General features: G+C 47.2%; 1 protein-coding gene across 7 annotated transcripts; it reads right to left on the minus strand.

Moving 5' to 3' along the window:
* Nucleotides 1-260: 260 nt before the first annotated feature.
* LOC149336605 (carnitine O-acetyltransferase-like) lies at nucleotides 261-21,171 on the minus strand. Of its 7 annotated transcripts, XR_016284298.1 has the most exons (7): nucleotides 15,696-16,928; nucleotides 13,813-13,951; nucleotides 10,371-12,430; nucleotides 9,595-9,780; nucleotides 6,867-6,985; nucleotides 657-994; nucleotides 261-532 (listed from the first exon to the last, which is right to left on the minus strand). XR_016284298.1 is itself a non-coding variant. In XM_089553012.1 (6 exons), exons 3-6 carry the CDS (start codon nucleotides 10,410-10,412, stop codon nucleotides 931-933), a joined length of 411 nt encoding a protein of 136 aa, XP_089409138.1. In that variant the 5' UTR covers nucleotides 10,413-12,430; nucleotides 13,813-13,951; nucleotides 15,696-16,928; the 3' UTR covers nucleotides 261-930. The 7 variants fall into 7 exon arrangements, 3 of the variants coding, with proteins under 3 accessions (XP_089409138.1, XP_089409140.1, XP_089409139.1); XM_089553012.1 differs by having other exon boundaries at nucleotides 261-994; XR_016284301.1 differs by lacking the exons at nucleotides 261-532; nucleotides 657-994 and adding exons at nucleotides 1,789-1,859; nucleotides 2,257-6,088 and having other exon boundaries at nucleotides 6,867-8,522; nucleotides 9,595-12,430; nucleotides 15,696-16,934.
* Between the last annotated feature and the right edge of the window lie 3,621 nt (nucleotides 21,172-24,792).

Genomic DNA, 24,792 nt, shown 5'->3' on the forward strand with positions numbered 1-24,792 from the left:
TTCCCACCCTTGCGTAGCGTATTGTTCGGGTTTAAACTCTATTTTAGCATGACGTAACAAGAAAGTCGTTAAAGCAACTTGTAGCAAAATTATGCAACTTATCGCGAAATACTTAACATTCAAAATGTCTAAATACTGTGATTCTTGCAGAGATATTCATCGCAAAATTTTTAAGATAATCTAAAATGCTTTAAAGTCATCACCTTCCTTTCGACAGGATTTGTTAGCGTTCTTTCTGCCGGCAAAAAAAAAAATTCTGTTTCAAAACACCCAGATAAATCGATTTATTTTTGGATTAAAAGAAAGTAAAGCTTACAAACACAGCAGTGTAGCACAAGGCAGGACAACCTGCGTAATGAAAGGTCCAGATCACCATGGTTTATCTGTTCGACGATTGATTCACATCGTATGTCGACAGCAGCGTCGGCCCGGTCAGCGACCGTCCGCCAAGAATCGAGCAGGCCACCCAAGGAAAAAGCACCTTTCTTCTTGCGTGCTGGCTTTTTATCTCCTCAAGTCGCGTGGCATGCCCCTGCGTTGAAACACTGCGTTATCTGACGGCGCGTTGCGACACTCGGGCCGTTATCTCGGTGCACGCGCCTAGAGCTTTACAGGCCCCATAGCGTGGCGATAGGTGAACGGAGCTAGAATAATACCTAAAGCGAAGTGTCTCGCAAAAAAAAAATGGCTGTGGTTTGTCCAATGGCCATCCCGAGTAGAATTGCGGAAGCAACGGCGCGGCAATCACATCGGCGGCGGCACCTCTGAGTCACCCGAGTAGCGGAGGAGTCGGCGGCGGCCCCAGCGTCGCAGCGGTGCGTCATGTGACGTCACTCCTCCTGGAGAATGCACTGCTGGCGCAGCGGCGACGGCACCTCTGAGTCACCCGCGTAGCGGAGGAGTCAGCGGCGGCTCCACGCTGCTCTGACATCACTTGCTAAGCCATATGTATGCGCGCACGGCTTCTGGGAAAAACTGCAATGATGAAGGTGACCTAGAAGGCGAAATGTGTGGCAGTGAATACGAAAGTATGTCACACACGATACCAGCACTGGTGAAAAACAAAGCACCACGACGCTCCACAGCTGTAAGACCCCATGGACAGGCCCCTGTGTAGAGTGGTTCAAGTTGTCAGGCTCATCATTCAGCATCCAAGGTGAAGTTTCACATCCAAGGCTGAAGTCATACTTTGCTTTATGGATGAAAAAATAACTGTCAGTGCCCAGTAAACCATAAAACGTACCGTAGACATCAGCAAGATATTTACGCTGGACATTAGACACCTCCATTAGACATCCATATTAGTACCGTTTACGAAAAATCTACGTACCTACAACATGAAAATTGGGGTCCAGTTCACATTGTAGGTACGTACTGCAGACATCACGCTCTACATTTATCAGATATTTGTGAACATGTAAGTACGCCCAGTCTACGTAGCCTAGACGTCTATATAGAGAGAATATGACTATGCATAGATCAATATCCAGGTGAAAATTTCTAACTGGTTCCAGTCCTACTGTTTTAAGAGACACATTTCCAGACTGGAACCAGCTGCAATACGAGATGCAGCTGACACCTGTTACAATTCCAGATGGAATGGAGACCTACTGCAGCCCAGCCACAGACTTCCCTATGGAGTCGTCGGGACGTCCAAGCACTCCAGCTAGCTCAAATACAGTTGAGTAAGCGAGTACATGGCCATCATGGGAGCCCAAAACACTGCAGATGACTTCCTAGTGCGTCAGTATTTTATTGCGCTCGGTGCTTTCACTGAATCTTCTCGTTGGGCATAATCGTCAGGTTAACAGCTGCGGTGGAATCAATACTCTTCAGCCGAGCCCAATAGGCCAGGGTTGCTGCAAAAGAAAGCATAATTGTTCACTTTTACAGGTGACAAGAGAATGGCACAGCAACCACAACAAACAAACCCAGTAATTTACGCCACTTTTACCGACGCAAGTCTATGAAGCGTGAAAGGTTGCCCTTGCAGCACTAAAAGGCAGTCGTGCTGAGCGGAGTATGCTTGCACACGCACTTCGGCACACCATCCGAACGCATGCCCACATTTCGGTAGTAGAGGCCAGTTGCATACATCACCAGCCTTTGTTTCAATACACCGCGAGTTTGGCAAAACAGCCAAACGAGTGAGCGTAAAAATATAACGTGCCGATAAATGCGTTAGAATTTCTTCATTACGAACGCAAAAATAGCATAAAATACACTTCAATGAGTAAACTGAGACTGAGTACGCACCAAGAAAGGTCACGATCCCAGCCGGTGAAAACGACTTGTAGTCCTAATTCGTACTGACGGGTCCACTTCGCCGAGTAGTAAAAGCAAGCAAACTGTCTTCCTTCAGCTCCATCAAGGAAAGAACGGTTGAACAATCTTGCCAGCAATAATAAGGGAATAATTAATTCTGTGTCGAGGTTCTTCAAACACAATGTTCCCACGGAACACGATTGAAATCGCACACGCGCTGCGCTCTACCACTGCCACCATGGCTGAACCTAGCCTCGTGCGGATGTGCGAAACTGTCACATATTTTGTGTCGTCTCTTTTTTGTACTTAGTAGCAGGCTTGGTGTGGCATGAAAAATAAGTTAATTATTTTTAAATTGTAGCATATTACTTTTTTCACAGCTGCAATCGCCATGCGCAGTTTGCGCTATTATTAATAAAATACGATACGAACTACAACGCGATGGCGGCTTAGACAATTCACCGCACTTTCCCCGCCGCCGCCTGTCCGCAGCATAGAACAGGCATATGGGCAGCGCATGTAGCATGAAGGCAAGATGACCAATTATCATTAGGGTAACGGGCTGGATTCAGAGAGAATGCAAGCACAGCAGAGAGGATCAGGGCAGGTGGGCAGATGAGGTTCGGAAGTTTGCTGGGATAAGGGGGCCGCCGCTGGCACAGGGTTAACGGAGAAATTTTTGGCCGGCAGTGGACATGATTACAGTGTTGACATGATGATAAAAAGCGGGACTCAAGAAGTTTATTTTCAAGAAATATGAGGTCACACATTCAGCAACACAAATGCCTAAGCTTTCCTCAGCTCAACATTCCAATAGTTATCATTGCTAGCGCGATTAGCAGATTTAAGACATTTTTGAAAAAAAAAACTCCCAAAAATTGAACTGAACCAATTCTTGTATTTTAAATAGTTGGATAAGTTGAATAAAACATGCTTAATCAGAAAAAATGGTTATTATATAGTCCTGGCTGCTAAATAACAAACAAGTTTTTTAGTGTGTCCTCACTTTTTCAGTGTGGTTGAGATAGCTTGCAGGCTGTAGCACAAGGTATAAATTGAATGTAAGAATAGTAATGAAATAACAATGCGAATCCTGACCAAAGTGACTGGCATTTCAAAACAACTGCGTACAGTTGAGTCACAAACCTGATGCGTGTGCATTCAGATTTGTCTTTACTACTTCCCGTATTTTTCTTCTTTCTAGGCAGGATAATGTTGCCGTGAAGCGAGCACGAAAAAACACAAAAACACAGGCAGCGCTGTTCATGCCTCCAATTTGTAGTGAACAGCGATTTCAAACTTTAAATGCAGTAAGGCAACACGAAATATCGAACGATTGAAAAATATGGAATTCTTAAATTATATATCTCGCTTACATACCCAGGACGTGACAAGTAATATCTACGAGAAGTCTAGGTTAAGGCAGATATGATGTCGTGGGTACGTCTGCAGCTTTTCCACGAAAAAAGGTTGGTAGATAAGACGTCTGAGAGATTTTGGTTTGGTACATAGACGTTCAGACTTAATCTGGACATCTATGGGAGGTTTGTGGTTTGCTGGGTGTTCTTGATGTAAGAGCATATGATACACTTAAGAGCAGCCACTGCAGTGGCTCAGTGGTTATGTTGCTTGGCTGCTGACCCGACATGGGCTACGACACAGGCTTAATCACAGCCACAGCTTTCGCATTTCGATGGAAATGAAATGCTAGAGGCCCGTGTACTGTACGATATCAGTGCACGGTAAAGAACCCCAGGTGGTCGAAATTATCCGGAGCCCTCTACTACGTCGTCCCTCATAGCTCGGGTCTGTTAGCGACATTAAAAAAAACCAAACCAAACATTGGAAGCTAAGAATACTTCCAGCACAGCTGGATCAATGCTTGACACATGATGTAAATGTTGGAAGCTTTCAGCTTTTTTCAGCATCATTTATATTTTATCATTCTGGAATGCTTCAGCAAGATTTGCTGCCATACCTCATTGTTGTTAATTACAAGCACATGCTTGTGTGGACTGTTAATTCGAAAGTAGGTCGCCAAGCTGTCTTGCTTGTAACCAGGAACACGGCATGCGCTGAAAATTTTCTTGTACTGTGACATATCTAGAGGATCTTTGCCCATCATTTCTGGCCCAAATTGTTGCCTAGTCAGACAAAGAAAAAGAAAAATCAGTTTTATCCGCCTGCTCTTCTGCGGCAGAACCAGGTTTTAAAACAACAACATTCTTGTGCGATTGTTTAAAACCCAGGTAGTCACAATTAATGCATAGCTCTCTATGATGATGTGCCTCTTGGTTCAGGAGTAGGTAGTGCACCAAAATTTGTGAATTTCAATTTTCTGCTATTTACTGCCATGTCCTTAGTCTACTGATGGGCATACCCAATGGGCAGTAGCATTCTCTTGGACATCCCACGGACGTCCCATGGATGTCCTAAACGTCCACAGGACGTCCAAGGAAGTTTCATTGCCCATTGGGTACCTGCCGCAGTGGCTCAGTGCATTTGAGGTTTGGCTGCTGATCCCAAGTTCATGGGTCTGACTACAGCTGTGTGGTGCCCATATGTATTTCGATGGAGGAAATACAAAAACATCCCTGTGCTGTGCAATGCCAGCACACGTTAAAGAACCCCAGGTGATCTCAATTATCTGGAGCCCTGCACTGTGGCAGCCCTCATAGCCCACGTGTAAGGCCCCTAGTTTCCCACGATTCTGCAAAAAAAAATGTGTATTTAAGCATATCTTGCAGAATTTTGTGCAGCCAGGTTTTCATTTTTTATACAATTGTTGTTATGGACGTCAGTAGGAGCGTGATGAGAAAACGATTGATTTCCCATATTTGCATGAATACAACATGAAGGAGAGTCAAAGTCTTCAGGAAAATTTTAAAAGGAATATTACGATTATAACAAAATCCAAAACCATTCAGACCTACCATAGCCAGAGGAAGATCTGCTACACGTCAAGTTTCTACGAGCAAAAAATGTGCTGTGTTGTGTTGGATTTTATGGCACATAGGCAACTGAGGCCATCATGCGCCAAGCACAAGGTATAAGAAAAGTTTCCTGCAGAGTTTTATAGAACTGCGAAAAATCATCGGTGGTGTAATGCCTAAAATGTTAATACTGCATAGTGATGAAAAATGAAAGCAATTTAAGAAATGGGTACTAATAAAAGCTCTCAAGAGGGTGCGGTAACCTCAGTTGCCATCCTTGGGTGGGCAAGGATATCGAGGCTCCCAACCAGAATAAAGAAACCTCAGCCTTCTTCTCGGGAGTGAGGAAGGACGTTCTTAGTCAAGAACTGAAGTCCTACCTTCTGAGTGGCAAGTGTACCTGAATACTGCTTAAGAACTGAAATCCAGTGACAGGAACCTAACACCGTTTCTTTCTAAGCAAGACAAACAAGTTGAATATTTCGATTTTCAATCTTGGTTGGAACGAAAGGAGTGACCTCAACTCTCTCTTTCATTGCAGTCGTTACGAAGGTCTTGCATCAAAAGAACGCCATTCTTCGAGGGAACATAACACGAAACATTATTTCATGCTGAGTTACAGTACCCACCTTCAATTTTAGAAGATAGATCTCTGCAGCATGTGCGGCATTTGCTAAAATAATAAACCTCATTTTCTTTCGTGCATCCTATGCTTACAGCAAAATTTTGCAGAATTTTGCTAAATTTCGAGCATTGTTTATTTTGGTTTTGGAATTTGTAATTTGTAATTTTTCAGCACAGAAAATTAGGGGCCTTACCAATGTGTCAATTTCGCACGTCCAACCCTCAAATTCACAATAGCTGATAGGCATGAATGCAAGTGTATTAAGCTGAAAAAAACAGCAAGCCATGTGTGAATACTTGTAGTGATGTCTGTAGCACAAAAACATGGATGACAATAAACTGATGAACACGTCTTAGTGTTGTCCTTGACTTATTTGCACTGTAAGCATGACTTTAAAGGTACAATATTAACCAGCCTAGGAAAACACTATTCAACTCACGTGTGAATAAACCACTATGTAATAAAGATCCACAGTGGCTGCAGCACACCACTGAAGAATCACTATACACCACAGTCAGAAATCAATATAGCATGCTCTTCCAGCGCCGACGTACACGATGGACATTACAGAGGTTCGACCTCTTCACAGATCTGATTTTGGAAAAAAGCTGCTTGTTATGTCTGCACGATTTTTTCTTAATAAGCCCATTCCTAGCCTATACTCTCCGAGGGCAATTTAAAACAGGACAACCAATATGAATGAAATAAGAATTGCGTTAGGATTTGGCTATTAGCTCAACTATTGCAGAATAAGTTTTTTGACAGATTAGAAAATGAGCCCTAACATAAGAGTAGCGCAAAACCAGGACGACGGACTCTTATGGTATGTTACGTGTTACTCTTATGTTATGGATCAATACCGACTTGCCCAAATTTCCACCCTGGTAGAAAATGAGACCGAAAACTCACATTTCTATCAATTCTTTGAAATCTAGAGCATCACCTATGAGCAGAGCTGCATGCTTGTGAATTAAGAGTAAACTGAACTCTGTGAGGCATGCCTTTGATGTTTTTCACATCAAAACAGCATTAGAAAAAGTTACCTTAGTTGGTCTTCCTCCTGCATGAATGTTTGCTTAGGCAGGGCCATAGCAGGGGATGAGTACACAACTACTGGCACCCTATATGAAAGGTAGGCTCCTTGCAACCACCAATCTGCAACCTAAACATAAAAAGCATTGCACGTTTACAACAACCACAATGCACTTGAATTTTAAACAAGCATGAACAAAGCCCACAAGTCTATTTCAACATAGCATGTCTACGCTTACTACTTTAGAATATCCTAATAAGTGTCTTTTATTGGTGCTATTGAGCAGAAAATGCAATTTACAGAAATGTGTTAGGCCAGACAGCAAAGCAAAGAATAGTTCACTGCAGATAAGGACCTTGTATCACCTCAACATCAGAGCTGATGCAGCCCCAGAATTGGGCAGCAGCCCAGGAGGAATGCAAAACCTGTGCTGTGCACAACTTAAGGTGACATCATCCTAGTTCCCTAATGTAATGCTCACCTTTAACTCTTGGCTCATAAAGTTTCAATTGATAATTCTTACAGGAGCAAAAACATTCCACATAAAATAACAAAGCACACACTGACCCATTTTTATGTTGATGTTACTTTAGATTCCAGTACCTTATACAACTTCTCTCCTATTCCATTCGGCTTTCCGAATTCCTGAACAACCTGGAAAAGGCCGAAAGACCAATAAGAAAACAATGACATAATGAAGCATGGTACCTTCTGCCACTTCTATACATGTGAATGGGACAGCAAACATGACAAAAACAGCCAAACATGCCTTTAGCATCAAGTGCCTCATAATTGGATTGTCCAGAAGTTGGGCATTTAAAAACCTAAAATTTCATTTTTAAGTATTAATCATTATGATATTTATGTGAAAGCATGTTTATGACCGGACAAAGTTGGCATTATAACACTATCCAAAGTGGTGCTAATAACAGAAACGAAATGTGTGCTTGTGGGTATATGACAAAGAATCTGAAACGGCACTCAAATTTTCAGCGAAAAAGTCCCAGATTATACAAATGAGAGATTCCAAAGCTTTGCCGTCACGTGCGTGGCCATATCAGGAAATGCAGTACAGGAAAACGAAATTCAGGCACATCTCAAGCTGCTTCTTTCATAGCACCAGGTTTAAGAGGATACAAAGTGATAATTTACATGCAGTTACTTATAAAAAACTCCTGCGCAGAATGCCCCCACAGTACATGAACGGCTTAAAAAAATGGAAAAAAGCTCTGAAACAGTTTGGTTCCACAGCTGACCATACTGGCAGCAAATTAGGGTATATGTAGGCTGGTTAAAATATCCAATAACATGCTTGGAAAGACATTTGTTTGTACAGCTCCATTGTCACAATAATTAGCAAAGTAAATGCACATGGTCAGTGGCTGGTACACCGATTTTGATGAGCACTATTTGTATGCTTGCAGTGAGTCTTCCATGCTCACAGCTTCCTGGCTTTTCAACAATTAAAGTATATATTCTGAAACTTAACATAGGGTTACTTGTGCACAAGTCAGGTTCTACCCACCTCCTCTTATGCAACACATAAACACAGAAAACAAGATTTCTAGGCAATTTTAGGCAGTTCATGCGTAGTATTAGAAAAATACTTCAGATTAGTATGTAGAGGTATCGAAAAAGCCACTTCAAAGAACTTGAAGGTTCCGCACTAGACAAAAAATGCAAAAAATGCAACTGCCATTGGCATTCCAAGCAACATCAATTGAAATGAGCACTCTTTTGTGCAGGCTTAAGCCAACGCACTGACAGCCCACGGTTGATACAGTGTAACTAGTCATGATAGTACAAATTACAACAAAAACTAGCAACCTCTGGCAACAGCTATGAGGCTCTCTATGTCATTACCTCATTTGCCATGCCTTCTGCTGTCAGCGTAAAGTACCACTCATAGACCAAATCAAAATACAGCATTATCACAGGCATAATAACACTTATTGTATAAAAATACACCTTAATGGCGAGCATTTTCAACCATTGACGAGAGGTAACATGCCTGCTTTTGACTGCAAATGTAAATAAATGTGAAACACTATTGTGCTGAACAACCAGATTTTCGGAACCAACAGCGAATTCGCACACAACCACCAATGATAAGATGCTCAAATCAAGCAAAAAAATGGGCAAATTACAAATGCAAGAAGCAAGTGGGGGGATATATGCCCAAAGTTCAGTCTCTCAACACCATCATTCAGTATGATCAAATGTACTGTACTTAATTCTGTGCCCACAGATAAGGCTCGCATAAAGCACAGTTGTTGACACAGCATTTGACACCATTTCTACTACTCAAAGCAGCAGCTAAAAACTAGCAGTAGGATACTGGCCATGTTAGATGCATCCCTTTCATACAAGGTGAAATCAAAAGGACCTTCCTCTACAGTTATAAATATGGTAAAAAAATTCCACACAGTCTAACTGCCTCATCAGCCCTTTTATAACGGCATTTAAAAATGCCCCGACTTGATTATCAATTCAAACAGCATGCAAAATATTGTTTTCATAAGTTAACAAGAATACATAATACACCTCGATTCACATTTTGGCATGTTACGCAGCTTCCTTCTAGTAAAAGTTTAAGATTTCTCCAAGAAAACATCTAGATCTCACTGAAAGCAAGAGCAAGTAGCTGTAGTCAATCAACTCGTTTCAAGCGCGTCAAAATTTGAAATGTTGTTCGCGCAAAGAACATCAGCAAATGCTAGGCAAGAAGTTCTGCTTACCTTCAGTGTTTTCTCAAGTTGGCCAGGTGTAATAAGTGGCTTGACTGACTCCACGTATCTTTGAAGGATTTCTTTCAATGGAGGCACTGGTAACTTCTTCAACTCTGTTTGCTTCGACATCATAAGACCCATTTGAAAAGCTGATGCAGCCGGACGCAGGGAAACAGTTTTACTGAATTCAGTGACCTAAACAAAACCAAGCATGCAATAATGAATTGGTTGGTTGGTTGATGAGGTTTAACATCTCAATGAGACTCAGGCTATGAGAGACGCCATAGTGAAGTGCTCTGGAAATTTAGACCACCGGGGGTTCTTTAACGTGCAACTGACATCGCACAGTACACAGGCCTCTGTGCAATGTCAGTGAATTGAAAGACAAGCAGAAAGGGGTCATACTGGAGGCTGGGCACTAAAAAAAACTGCTCAACGTCTCATCCAAATGCAAACACAAACTGGAATTGAGAAGAATGGCCTCAGGCTCAAGTTAGTGCATGGTGAAATGAACAGCGGCGCAACAAGGACACTAACAAGAAAGGGACACCACTGGAATTGGAATTGCACTGGAAACTGCAATTGCACATGCAAACTGGAATTGCACATGCAAAGTCAGATAAGAGAGCTGCATCCTAAATAACATGATCATTTGATAATTTATGTATTTAAAGTGCAGAGAAAAAAAGCTAGAAACGTTAAGTTGGCCATTAATAAGCCGAATGATTCTCTACAAACAGTGCAGGATAAATACGAATTCAGAGTTTTAGATGGCATCTACTCACCATTTTTCCTCGTGCACAGGCAAGTAACCCGTGAATGAGCATTTGTTGTTTGTTGTTGTTGTTGTTCCAAAAATAATGGCGCACACCCACTGTGGGGGATTGGCCATGACACAGGTGGTGACAGACTGAAAATGTTAAAAAATTGAATAAAATTCAGAATTTTATAGGTAATAATAAAAAACAAGAAAAATAATAATAATAGTAGTAATAACAATAAGTAAATAAATAAAAAGGTATTCAGATTTGTTAATTGAAATAAAATAATGGACACTGTGAGATCGGTGACCGAAAGAGGGAACAGGGCTAAACTCGCCATGTTTAGGAAGCTTTGGTAGCAGATAAATTTTGTACATGAGAAAGAGCTTAGGACGGCAGCGGTTTCGTCTCTGAAAGGAAAGATTGAAGGGCGGAGAGCATATTCCAGTTACTGTGCCCAAGGGAGGAAGCACCAAAAGACTAAACAACCCCAGCAGACAGACTCAGACCGAGCTGTCGTAACGGATGCTCTGGCAGGCGCCTCCGTAAAAAGGAGAGGCGGGGGCAGGTCAACAAGTGATCTAACGTTTTGGGTCCAGCGCAGAGCGGGCACATTGGGAGGACTTCCACACCAGATCTATGAATGTAGAGGTTTAATTGAGGCAAGCAACAACGTAGACGCATGAAAGAAACCTCAAGCTTGCGTGATCGCCATCTTTACTGCACCACGGGTAGAGGAGATGCCGGAACTCTGGAGAGGAGGTAAGTGTTGATGCTCCAAATTCTTTCAAGAGCAGATACCTGCGAAACCTGGCCGCAGTAATATATGAACTGGGCGGAAGGAGAGATACGACTGGGCCTTGAAGAAATGTCTTCGCCAGGGTATGATATAGCTCCCTCATTCAAATGAAATGGATTCCTTGGTGCCCAGGCACCCAAACCAACCGTAACAAACACACGTGGGGTGGAATCAATCATTTGAGTAAGCCGAGTGCCTGAGATCCTGCAGACGCGGTGAGAGATGAACACAGAGATAATGAATCCTCATAATTATGACAGAAGACAAGGAGCTGTATAACTTGCGCAACACCAAGACTACTGCTAGAAATTCGGCCAAATAAATTGGAGTGTAATCGGGAAGGCAGACTGAGAATGACCAGTCAAGGGAGAGGGAGAAAATACCAACAGTGGCCTTTCCTTCACACTGTGAGGCGTCTGTTGCAATGAGCACATGAGAGTCAAAGCGCATCAAGTAATCCTGTATTAAATCATTGAGCAAATGGAAAGGCAATAATTTTGCATGTTTTGGAAAGAAATCATCAAAGAAAACCTGAATACCTAGATAAAGAATTGGCACAGACCGGAGGGATGTCCGAAATGCGGACTTTTAAAGGTCAAGGATGGATTGCTTAAAACAAATCTGTCGAGTATGGAAAGAAGATTAGCTTTCGGTGAAAAAGGGCCTTGGCTGATAAAGGAAGATAAAATTTGAAGCATGAAGCGATGTATCGCACACGTTTGGACTGTTTAAAGCTGAAATCTTGAAAGCATTGATCGAATACGCGCTTCCATGTACAAAACGAAATTGGCTCAAATTTGGAAGGCCCAGACAAAGCTGCAACGCCTCCCACTCCAAGAGAATCAGGGAGCGAAGTTTATACGCAGACGCACCACAGAATAAGACACATCCGAACTCTAAGACTTGATGGACATACATCCTATAAATAATAAGAAGCAAATGCCTTCTCATGCCGGAACGAACACTGCTCAGCCTGCACAGCATACCGACTGCTCAGAGTCCTTTCACACTGATTTGCTCTATATGGGGCCGCCAGGAAAGTGCAGGGCCATAAATTACTCCGAGGTATGTGATACTTTGCGCTTGAGGAATTAAACGGTGCCAATAAACAATTGAGATATTAACTAAATAAGAGAGCGAAAAAATCAATATAGCGCATTTATTAATCTGAGCGGACATATTAATGTCCCCTCAGGTCGCATTGAACAAGCCCAGCTGTTCTCAGTTTCCTTGACTGCCTCGCTTCTTCTTCTGTGGTTGTTTTGGTGTCTCCTGATGCTGGCGCCTGTAAGCAGAAACGAATACGAAAGCAAGTTTGCCAATCCCAAATATTACTGTTGCTCATATACGTTCTAAGGTTCCAACTTTGACTAGTTTTCTTTCTAAATCTCTAAATATTATGATGCACAAAGGGCTGCACGCTAGTGTATGCAGCAGTTACCGCATTAATGCGAAATTAAGCCTCCTGCGGTTCAAAGCAGTTCAAAAAGGGATGGTTAAATTCGCACTAATACGGTAATTTCCAGGAGGCCAACACGTCCATGCCCTGGGATAGAAAACAAGCGGGATGCCTTCCATGGAATTCAACAAGACTACTCAGGCCAGTCGGTTAAATCACTTCCAATGCTGAGTTCGAAATGCGCAAAAATGAAGACGAAGAGCACGAGACAGCGAGCCCACTGCGCTCGTCTGTGTTGCATGTGTAGTACCTTTCTTTTGCCCCCATTTTCTCGTGCATTTCGAACTGAGCTCTCACTGCAAGACACATTGGCAGTTGCCACAACAGATGCTTCCGTTCACTTATAATTCATCAGTCAGCATATCGCGCTGGCCCTATACAGCTAGAGACTGCACTTCCTGGATGTTCGCCAGAACTGCGCCGGCGTTGAAATGGAATGAAAATTCGATGACATCAAATGCGTCCACTCAGTAACAGCACTTTCTGTTCCATCATGTTACCCAGAAATGGGCCAGCCGATGGGCTGGTACGAGTAAGGGCCAGGTTAAAATTCAGGCGGCACTTTGGCTCTCTAAAGTGCTGCAAGGCAAAAGCCTTTCCTGGCGCACTGTTTGTTTATTTTTATTGTTTTTCTGTTTCATACGTTCTTGTTTCTTGTATTTTTGTTTCTTTTCTTATTCTTATTTGGTTTTTATTCCGTTTCTTTTCTTATTTTTATTTTATTTTCTATTTTTGTTTCTTTTCTTATTTGTATTTCTTATTTCTTTTATTATATTTATGAAAGCCACGCATTCACTTGACGCGCCTTTATTCATGCTCGAAACCCTGAGCGTTCGTGGCTGAGTGGTAGCGTCTCCACTTCAAATGCCAAAGCCCCTGGTTCGATTCCGAGCCTCGACAAAGTTGCCTTTTTTAGTGACGCCGAAACGCGGACACATTTGCTAACTTTCCTTGTCACGACAGTATGAGGCATTAAAGGCTTCCGCCTTAAAATGAGAGATGCGTTGTCTGTGGTCGCCAGAGTTCGCACCCTTTATCATCACCAGATACGAAAATCGCGGGGCCGCGCACAGCTCCACCGACTTCAACACTTCAACGCGCTGTGAGCCGCGTGTTCGCTCTTGAAATGGATCGTTAACATTCACACTAAAAGTATATTCAATTCAACATGGACGTGGCTACTCTCTTTGTGCCAGTATGGTACCTACGAGCTTTCTTGTTGTTGTCGCATGCCTTCCTCGATGATGGTGAGCATTCTTGATAATAAGTCGCTCTGTTGGCGCCGTGCCTCCGTCATTTCTTCAAGACCCCGACCAAACTCCGACAAGAAATTCGCAAATTCTCGATCTGAAAGAGGAAATAAAAGTTAATTTTCCAGGTCACCAACTATTCTTCAAAGTGCAAACATAAACGCTTGCTCGCGCACAGTCTCTGCGCCGTCAGCTGAGTTGCAGTGAACGACTACGGTCTACTCATTAGATGCAGCACGGAAATAAATTGAAGTTCAGCATATCTTTTATTTCGCACGTTTTTTTTTCTTTTTAGCCTGTTGACATCTTTAGATTTCGTGAGTTCTTAAGCAATCTCAAGTGACCAACCCGAGCTAGTGGTGCACCGCAGCGAGAAATGATCTTAAGCGTAATAAAAAAAATTCTGGGGACACTTTGGCTCTCTAAAGGGCTGCAAGGCGAAAGGGTTTCCTGGCCAGTTTGTTTTTATTTAATTTTATTTTCCATATTTTGTTTTTATTTTTTTGCTCGTTTTCTTAGTTTTATTGTTTTTATTTTCACATCTTATTTCTATTTTGTTTTTATTTTTGTTTATTTTGTTATTTTTATTTTCCTTTTCCTGACTTTACTTCTTTTTTATTTATGAAGCCCATGCATTCAGTAGATGTGCCTTTATTCATGCTGGAACCTTGAGCCTTTTGAAGCAGTGACGCCGAAAGGCGGACGAATCTCCCGACGCGTCTGTCCACACTTCTGCCGACGCGTCTGTCGACACTCCTGCCGACGCGTGTCCACACTTCTGCCGACGCGTCTGTCGGCACTCCTGCCGACGCGTCTGTCGACACTTCTGGCGACGCGTCTGTCGGCACTCCTGCCGACGCGTCTGTCGACACTCCTGCCGACGCGTCTGTCCACACTTCTGCCGACGCGTCTGTCGGCACTGCTGCCGACGCGTCTGTCGACACTTCTGGCGACGCGTCTGTCGGCACTCCTGCCGACGCGTCTGTCCACACTTCTGCCGACGCGTCTGTCGGCACTCCTGCCGACGCGTCTGTCGACACTTCTGGCGACGCGTCTGTCCACACTTCCGCCGACGCGTCTGTCGGCACTCCTGCCGACGCGTCTGTCGACACTTCTGGCGACGCGTCTGTCGACACTCCTGCCGACGCGTCTGTCCACACTTCTGCCGACGCGTCTGTCTGCACTGCTGCCGACGCGTCTGCTAACGACAGTATGAGGCATTAAAGGCTTTCGCCGTAAAAAAAATGAGGCTCAGGCTAACTACTAGCGACGTGCAGGAGGCAGCGTACGAGGTCTGGCAGAAAAAGATAGCAGGTGGGAAAGAGGAAAACGAACTGCGCGCGCGCGTGCGCGCAATTTTTTTCGCCAGCTTGCTCGTTCACAGGCCGCTGACTGGCCGATAGACCGACGTTCACGCAGTAGGCCGTAGGCCCTTCGCGAGGGTTTCAAGCTAGACGCGCGAAATCACCTGAACAGACCATCACGTTTTTTTTTTTTTTAATCCGCTATATCCGCGTGCGTGCGACCAAGTGCTCCACATTTCTAAGAGCACTCAAGCACTCCGTTTGCAAGCACGGTTGGGGCATCTGCGAGATTTTTGTCTGCCCCTGAGAATTAAATAGCCTAAGTCGGTATAAAGAGTTACTACAATGTGTAAGAAAGACACTAATTCGAGCTCTGCGTCATATGCAAACAATGGCGGCACACGCAAACAAAGGCGCAGTGCGTCATGCAGCCGTACGCGCGTTCGCGGCAAATACGTGGAAGACTGCACGAAGACAAGAAGCTTCGCAACAGAGCGCAAGTCAGCACGGCATAAAGCCAATAAAACGTGCACTTACCCTGGTCACCCTCATTTCCGGCCATTTTGTCTGCAACCAGAAACAGCAACAGACAGCGCGCCAACACCACACAGCAGCAAATTACCGCGCGCCGTCGGAATTTTCAAATCCAAACTGCCACTAAGGGATCTTGACATATATCATTGGCTGAAAGGTGTCACGTGTGCTTGAAACGATCCATTTAGGGGGAAAGGAAAGAGACCTTCTCGGAAGTTCCGAAGCATATATATACAAATGTCGCCAGGGGCCCCCGCTTCGGCGAGCGCGGCTTCGGCCGCTTATCTGTTTTTTGAGCAGCGTCCGCTCCGGCGGACGCAGTTGTTGCTGAGACGAGCGTCTTTCCTTTCCTCTCTCTCCTTCCTCTGATCTTTTAACTCTCCTCTATCTGCACGTGGCAGCGGTAGTGGCTTGGCTCGAGCCAGTAGCAGGCCCGTGCAGTTTCCTTTTCATCCTTCTCAGTCACAACAACAACGGGCCCGCCGCAGAGTGAGTATCTGTTCTCGCTTCGGCGAGCGCGGCTTCGGCCGCTTATCTTTTTTTTTTGTGCAGCGTCCGCTCCGGCGGACGCAGTTGTTGCTGCGACGCGCGTCTTTTCTTTCCTTTTTCTCTTTTCTGTGATCTTTTAACTCTCCTCTATCTGCACGTGGCAGCGGTGGTGGCTTGGCTCGAGCCAGTAGGCAGGCCCGTGCAATTTCCTTTTCATCCTTCTCTCAGTCACAACAACAAGCCCGCCGCAGAAAAAATATCTGTGGCATTCGGCTCGCAGCCTTCGGGCTGCGGCCGTGTATATTTTTAAGCATGAAATGCTTTTAGCCCCCGTTGTCGGCAGTGTGGTGACGTCACGCCGAGACCGAGAGCCATCATCCGGGCACTGAAATCCACTCATCCGGGCACTGAAATCCACTCATCCGGGCACTGAAATCGAGTCATCCGGGCACTGAAATCGAGTCATCCGGGCACTGAAATCGAGTCATCCGGGCACTGAAATGGAGTCATCCGGGCACTGAAATCGAGTCATCCGGGCACTGAAATCGAGTCATCCGGGCACTGAATTCCAGTCATCCGGGCTCTGAAACGAGAACATCCGGGCACCGTACGAGACTTAACGAGATTTAACGAGACTCTCTAAGCCCTCCTACGCGACCGGCATGCAAGCAACGGTTGGTCTCCAAACGAGTCACAAAAAATAACTGCTGCCAGTGCCTTCTCAATGTTTATCAAGATATCAGTCGCGCTGTGGGTTTGATAATGCACGGAATTATAATTTCCGATTTCTAATAACGCCTGCAAAAAGCACATAAATGCCACGTACACTTCGTTGTCGTACGTGATCTCTTAGGGGCTTCGCGCATCGAAGCAAAGCTGCGCAGGTGCACAGGGGCCCGGGGGAGAAGCGCTGCGTTCAAAGGGCAAGGCATCGCGCCGAACGGGTGGTGGCGTTCCTCCCTTGCTTTACGGTGCGGTTCGGGTGTCCACCGAGATGGCAGAGAATTACTGCGCCATTTCCTTTCCTCAAAAAACCAGATGGCAAGGCATCGCGCTGAACGGGTGGTGGCGTTCCTCCCTTCCTGTACGGTGCGGTTCGGGTGTCCACCGAGATGACATTAGGCCCGTAAACATTTCTTGCTTACTCTACTCTCGGTTACGGGAGAGGCAGAGATTTTTTTTCAGCCAGCGTCCGTTCCGGCGGACGCGGTTGTTGCGCCGCGCGTCTTTACTCTCTCTTTTATTCTGTCTTCTTATCTTTGAACTCTCTTTTATCTGCACGTGGCAGCGGTGGTGGCTCGGCAGAAGCCAGTTGGCAGGTCCGTGCACTTTTCATTTTCATCCTTCTCTCAGTCGCAACCAACCGGGCCCGCCGCAGCGGTTCGGCGGCTACAGCGTTCGGCTGCCGAAGGCGAGGGCCCGGCATCAAGTCCCGGCCTGGGCAACCGCGTTTAGATGGAGACGAAACGCAAAGGACGCCCGTGTGCTGGCCGGTCTTTTGTCCTCTGTAATTTGTCGCAGTTTTCGGGTTATGTAAGCCGTGAAAAACAGGTAAACGACATGAAAAAAAATGGAGAACGCTTAGGCTTCGCTTTTAAGAGTGAAAACGCGACAGCGTCTTGCAGAGCTGCCATGGAGTACACGGAATCCCATCGCCCGTTCGGCGCGACGCCTTGCCTCGCCGTTGTACAAATGAACAATTGGTCTTTTAGGAAGGGAAATGACGCAGTAACAGTCCCACTTGTCTTGGTGGACACCCGGACCGCGCATGATACAATTTTTTTTTCAGGGAGCCCCCGATATAGGTCGCCGGTTACCCCGATTATAGGTCGCCGATTCGAATCCCTGACGTGAGCTATAGCTTCTAACTTACACAGTAAGTTTATGCTGCACTTAACGTTGAATCGTATGACACCATCCGGACCATTCTGCGGCGTACGGTTGGCATAATAAGATTTTTTTTCCGATGCGCGGTGCCGACAACTACAGCTACGTCACCGAAGGCTTTTCGGCCGAACGAGCTGTACATGCTGTCACGTAAAACGAAACGTTACCGAGCATAGCCGCTACACAGCAGTTTCCCATGCCGATCGCAGCCCCGTAACACGCAGCCTAGTGAGCGGAGGAACAATTAAAAGGGCGCTGAAAGGGGCTCTTATAAAGTTGCTCTATGTCTGGGATGTTAACGCAGGCCGCTTCAAGAATATTGTCCAGCAAAATTTCGCTTTATAGATGCTATCTGTAGTCAAAATAGGAATTTCAGCGTCTTCGTGCATTTTCCTCTCCTCTCGTTACTCTTTGCACACTGGAAGGTCGCCGCTTGGACCAGCTCCACCGCCGCTGGCGGAGCTTCCTGATCCGCCGGAGCTGCGCGACTTAAAAGAATCTACCCAATAGCCGCCTCTCAGCTTGTATACGCAGGTGCGAACGACGGAGGAGGGTGCGAGCATGAAAAAGTCGCCGGGAGGGGCTCGCGAACTTTTGCGCGAGATTGTGGGTTCCCTGCTTCGTGCAGAATTAATTAATTGACTGAGGTGCTCATGACAACACCATGCAGTGATTGAGCGAGTTGATGCGCTCTCCTCGGAAGGCGTTTCTCCTTTAAGATTTGCAGAGCTATCACGATCGACACCGCTTCCCGAGCGTGTCTCGAGGTACGAGTGGTACGAGCAGAGGGGCAATGAACTTTATTAGCCGAGTGGGAGGGGCGGAGCCGTTCATAACGCTGCATGTCAACCCCGCAGTATGACCGAGAGCTCATATGCGCCTGGGCGACCCAGTCCGCCCATTGGACGAGGCTCGGCTCCTAGCTGCGCAGCGCGGTCGCCCAGCTCGGGGTGTGGGTGCGGGGTTTAGATAGTAGGAGATGGAGGATGACGGGAGATATCTGCGGCCACTAGAGAAATTTTACTGCGAAAGCAATACTGCTTGCACTTTTCTGCCATCGATGGAGGTTCATCCTTCGCTCCGGCGGAGCTACGGCGCGCTACCACGTGACCGCGTGACGTCACGACAAGAGGAGAGCTGGGGGCCCAACTCGTCCCATGGATGGAGGCTCATCCGCTCCGGCGCAGGTGCGGCGCGCTACCACGTGACCGCGTGACGTCACGACAAGAGGCGAGCTGGGGGCCCAACTTGTCTCATCGATGGAGGCTCATCCTTCGCTCTGGCGCAGCTGCCGAGTGAGGGCGCTCGCTAGACTGGGATAAAACGGGGCTGCGGCTGTGCTCCTCGCCGTGGTGTGCTATGTCGGAGGATGCGTACAAGGCGAGGCTTGAACGGTGTGCCGCGGCCAAGCGACGGCGCCATGCCGAAGAAACAGACGAAGAAAGGGAACAACGGTTGGCGAAGCAACATGCGTATGCTGCAGAATGGCGAGCACGCCGGCTAGCTGCGGGTGCATCTACAAGTTCAGAGTCAGGTTTAAACGAAGGATGTTTCATAGACGCTCTTAATGCCCTGAAGAATCTATGAGTAGTGCGCAGCGATATAATCACAAGAGAAGAAAACGCCGTGCGGAAGAAACGCCGGAACAGAAAGAAGAGCGGCTTGCTAAATTGGCTGAAGGCTTAGCTTGGTTAAGCCTGGCTGATTGCGAAAGCAAAAATGGCTGAGGCTTAGCTAAGGTTAAGCCTAGTCAGATGCGAAGCATATTGATGGCTAGGCTTGGTAATACATGGCTTTCCTTGGTTGAATACTTGGTCATTTTAATACAACCACTAGAAGCCTTCGTCGTGGGGGGAGACAACGGCATGGCTACAGCGGAACGCCAAATAACCCCGAGACGCACGTTGGGTGAGCGCCTGGATTGCCATGGAAGCCGCGTCCGCCTGCCCGGTGGAGCGAGCGTTTCACCTACACCAAGTGTGAACGCGCGTTCGAAATGCGCGGGAGTGTGACGTCACCATACCACGTGATTCACACGGCGTGCAACCGCAGCGACGGTATAGTGCCTAGAATATACTGCCAGTATATTCTAGGCAGTATAGCGACGGCACAAGTTGGAGCCCCGTCTGTCATCTGTCGTGACGTCATTGTGTCACGTGGTGTGACGTCACCATACCACGCGGTCTGCACGGCGTGCAACCGCAGCGACGGCACAAGTTGAAGCCCCATCTCTCATCTGTCGTGACGTCATTGTGTCACGTGGTGTGACGTCACCATACCACCTGGTCTGCACGGCGTGCAACAGCAGCGACGGCACGAGTTGGAGCCCTGTCTCTCATCTGTCGTGACGTCATTGTGTCACGTGGTGTGCACAGCGTGTAATCGTCACGAAGGGCTTGGGTTACCTATTGTAATATGCTTCGCATAAAAACCAATTTACCGACGAGAAAGGCGTAGAGCCGAACGGGCAATGGCGTTCGATCTGTGGACTCCCTGGCAGCGCTGCAAGACGCTGTCGCGTTCCAGGAGAAGCTCAACATCTTAGCCACACATCAGTGACACAAGCAGCAACACCGCGCTTAAGGCTTTCGCCTCACCGCACTTTAGGTCAACAAATTGCCCCCCCCCCCCCCTGAATTTTTTTTAAGCGGGAAGATTTCAATGGCGTACGTACCTGACGGCGCTTCGCTGAGCATTCCTGAATCACAGAGCTGTTAGGCGCGGCACCAGTGACCGATCGCTAATACCAACGCGGAGATGCGTCTGCGAATGGCAGCAGTGATCTAGACGAGTTCGTGGGTATAGCCTGGCACCAGGGATCCGCCGATCCGCTCTCAGCTGGGGGAAAAAATCTCTGCCTCTCCCGCAACCGAGAGTAGAGTAAGCATGAAATGTTTACGGGCATAACACGAAGCGTACGCGGACATGACGAGACGTAGGCCTGACAAGAATGTATATGCAGCGCGTTCGAAACTGCGTAGAGGCGAAAGCGTTTTCCGCACCACTTTTCCTATGTGACACTGGTGATGTCACCACTGAATTACGTCACACATAACTGATGACGAAGAAATGACAAAATTACTAATTAGTGACTAATGACCGATTAATGACTAAATACTAATTAACAGCTAATTAATAACGCTCAAGCTTTGCTTTTAGGAGTGGAACACGACAGCGTGTTGTAGCGCTGCCAGGCAGTCCACGGAACGCCACTACTCAATCGGCGCGATGCCTTGTTCTTTGAACGCGACGCTTTTTGAGGAAAGGAAATCACGCAGTAATTCTATGTCGGGGATTCTGGTGTGGGCTAGTTGGTTCATGCTTAATAAACAGATTCACAACAGCGCTACGGAACGAGGACAGAAGGAACACGAAAGGACAGCGCCCGTCCTGTGTTTTTCGTGTTCCTTCTGTCCTCGTTCCGTAGCGCTGTTGTGAATCTGTTTAATTCTCTGTCATCTCGGTGGACACCCGAGCCGCACCGTACAGGAAGGTAGGAACGCCACCACCCGTTTGGCGCGATGCCTTGCCCTTTGAACGCGACGCTTTTCGAGGAAAGGAAATCACGCAGTAATTCTCGGTCATCGCGGTGGACACCCGAACCGCACCGTACAGGAAGGGAGGAACGCCACCACCCGTTCGGCGCGAAGCTACCGGCGCTTCTATGCCGGTCCTGTAGGAGGGCTTAGAGAGTCTCGTTAAATCTCGTTCGGTGCCCGGATGTTCTCGTTTCAGTGCCCAGATGTGTGGAATTCAATGCCCGGATGTTGGCTCTCGGTCTCGGCGAGACGTCCCCACACTGCCGACAACGGGAGCTAAAAGCATTTCATGCTTAATAACACCAGGCTGCGCTTGGTTCTGCTGGTAGTTGGACATGGATGTTGGACATTCATCATGTCGCAACAACATGCCGTCGGCGCAGAGCGGCGGTAGACATGGCGGATGCGGGCTGAAGAAACGGATGAACTTGCTTTCGCAATTTCCGGGCTTAACCAAGCTGAGCCTCTGCCAATTTTTTTTTTTTTTTTGATTGCGGCTTTGGAGTCGGTGGTAATTTGGGGCATGGGTTGGAGGAGGTGATGGCTAACGAGACGGCTGCCTCCTCGGTAATATAGGAGGAGGCAGTCACGACGGAGGCGGAGAAAGTGGGGCGGCCGGAATTGTTCCGTAACCGCGAGCGCAAAGGCATTTCAGTGGCCATACTCGACGGAATCCGCTTAGGCCACCTCCTGGTTATTGCAGTAGCGCTTGTGTAGAGTCTCCGCCCTTTTGTTGCGAAAGCAACACTACGCTAGTCGCTGAGCCATTTCGCGGATCTCTGGAAAGGCCAATCTGCGCATGCGCGAGGAGCGGATGACGTCACACAGCGCACAGCTGGCGCGCTGGGGCCGCCGCCGCGAGCTTTCCATCGCCTCGCCGACAGTCTCCCTCTCTCTCTCTCCCTCTCTGAGGCGCAGTAGCGATTGCGCATCGCCATCTGCGTGGTTTGTGGTGTATTATTATATGGCTACGCGCAGATGTTGCTTTCGCAATCCTCCAGGTTTAACCAGAGCTAAACCACAGCCAATTTTTCTGGCGTCGACCCGTATGTAAGACAGGATGCAATGATGTTACGGTGAAGGGGGGCGAATGTCAAGGCATTGTGAACTGAAGGGGAAGGGAGACTTTGGGGGAAAGAGGGACTCGTAGCGGATACCAACGTGGCAGCCCGTCGTCGTTTGCGAAAGGCGCTTATATTGTCCCCACCTCATGTAAGCTCTGCGGGAAACCGGGAGACTTTATTCACATCCTTCTCACATGCCCTACCTTCCCACACCCTCCATCCCCAACCACGGCGGAGTCACACTGGGAGACTCTCCTGGCCAGCTCCGCTGCTGCTGACCAGCGCCGGATAATTACCGACGCCTTGAAGCGGATAGCCCTCCACGGGCTGTCCTTTGCCCTTTAAGGGCAACCCCCTAAGGGTTGCCTCGTGCCACGTAAGGGGAGGCAGGGTTTGCCCCCTCTGCATTGCTTGGCAATAAATGTTTCCACCATCACTACCACCTAAGTGGGCTTCTATGAGTTCCGCCGCCGTGTTGTAGAGGCCTAGTGCCTGAAGCGAGGCACTGGAGGTGGCGGGGGGCAGGAGTAAGGGGGCTTGTAAGTTTTGCGGATGAGGATGTCTATCCTGTCTATAGTTCTCCTGTCGAGAGGGTAAGGTGTGGGAGGGGCCAGACTAGCCGACTTAGGGTGAAGGCTTGTACGAGGCCCACGGTTTCGTGCTCTCAAAGCCCACGATTCCCGCATATGATTTGCGGTAGACGAGGCGGATTAAAATGAAAATTTGTTTTTTTTTAGGAAAGGAATTTGGGCAGCAGTAGTCTCGCATCTAGGAGGACACCAAAACCCCGCCTCCAGGAAAGGGGGGAAGGTGGGATGGAAAGAGGAAAGAGAGAAAGAGGTGCCGTAGAGGGCTTCATAACAATTTCCTCACCACCTGGGGAGTTTTAACGTGCGCTAACATCGCACAGCAAACAGGCGCCTCTGCGTTTCGTCTCCACCGAAACATGTCCGCCGCGGCCGGGTTTGAACCCGGCAAATTCGGCTCAGTAGCCGAGCATCTTAACCGCTGAGCCACTGCGGCGCGTGGTCTGGTCTACGTGTTGGGATGGATGGATGGATGGAAACAGCTTCATTACACACACAAAAAAAAAAATCTTCCAGGGTGGTATGTTTGTTGGATGAAGGAGGTGTTTTGGCAGTTCTGTCAGGAGGAGGAAAACGCGAGTCACTCCCATCCCGACTTTTTGGAGATACCTCCGCTGAAGCCGTAACTCCGTATGTCATTCGCTGTGAGCGTAACTTAAAGAGGAATTGACCCTATAGCGTCTGTAGTAAAGAACACCATCTAATCGCAAGAAGGTTCTGAAAGGAGAAAAAAATCAAGGGAGCACTTTGACCATCTAAAGTGCGCAGAGACGAAAGCCTTTAACTGCCGCTCTCGCTGCTCTCTTCCTCATTGCGCATGCGCCGTTGTTAAACAACCTGAGGATTGAGCATAGGGGAGCAGTGTGCGCGCTGAGTGGGTTTGCGCGTTTGCTGGGTATCATTAACTGATTACCAATCGCTAATTGACTAATAATCATTAACTAATTACCTAAATATCATTAACTACTGTTCATACATCTACTAGTACACCATTAACTATCATTACTGACTTTTTAACACCGCCGCGGTGATTCAGTGGTTATTACGCTCGGCTGCTGTCCCGAAACGTGGGTTCGATTCCGGCCGCTTCGGTCGATTTTCGATGGAGGCGAAATTCTAGCGGCCCGTGTAGTTTGCGATGTCAGTGCACGTTAAAGAACCCCAGGTGGTCGAAATTTCCGGAGCCCTTCACTACAGCGTCCCTCATAGCCTGAGTCGCTTTGGGACGTTAAACCCCAATAAACCCTATAAACCAAACCTGACTTTCCAAGTAACCATTAACCATTCTTACTGTCATACTGATGATTGACAGGTACCGTGGAGGCACGGACGGATGGACACGTTGGCGAGTCGTGAGCCATAAAAGGCTTTCGCTTTAAAAGGTCTCGCTCTCTATTATGCGAAGCATACTAAAATAGCCCAACCCAGCTCCTCGAGCGCGGCGGTGTCGTTACCATTGACCTTTCGTGACCTCCATGTCATACCACGTGGTGCGTGACGTCACAGCAAATGAGAAACGGGGGCCCAGCTCGCG

The sequence above is a fragment of the Amblyomma mixtum genome, chromosome 7 (genome assembly GCF_055824585.1).
Source record: "Amblyomma mixtum isolate Tamu chromosome 7, ASM5582458v1, whole genome shotgun sequence".
Classification (NCBI taxonomy): Eukaryota; Metazoa; Arthropoda; class Arachnida; order Ixodida; family Ixodidae; genus Amblyomma; species Amblyomma mixtum.

Coding starts and splice junctions, on each gene's coding strand:
- LOC149336605 (XM_089553012.1), bottom strand. CDS start 10,412: ATGCTCATTCACGGGTTACTTGCCTGTGCACGAGGAAAAATG. Junction 6,986..9,594: donor AACTTGAGAAAACACTGAAG/GTAAGCAGAACT, acceptor TTTTATGTTTAG/GTTGCAGATTGGTGGTTGCA. Junction 995..6,866: donor CAGGAGGAAGACCAACTAAG/GTAACTTTTTCT, acceptor TTCGCCTTCTAG/GTCACCTTCATCATTGCAGT.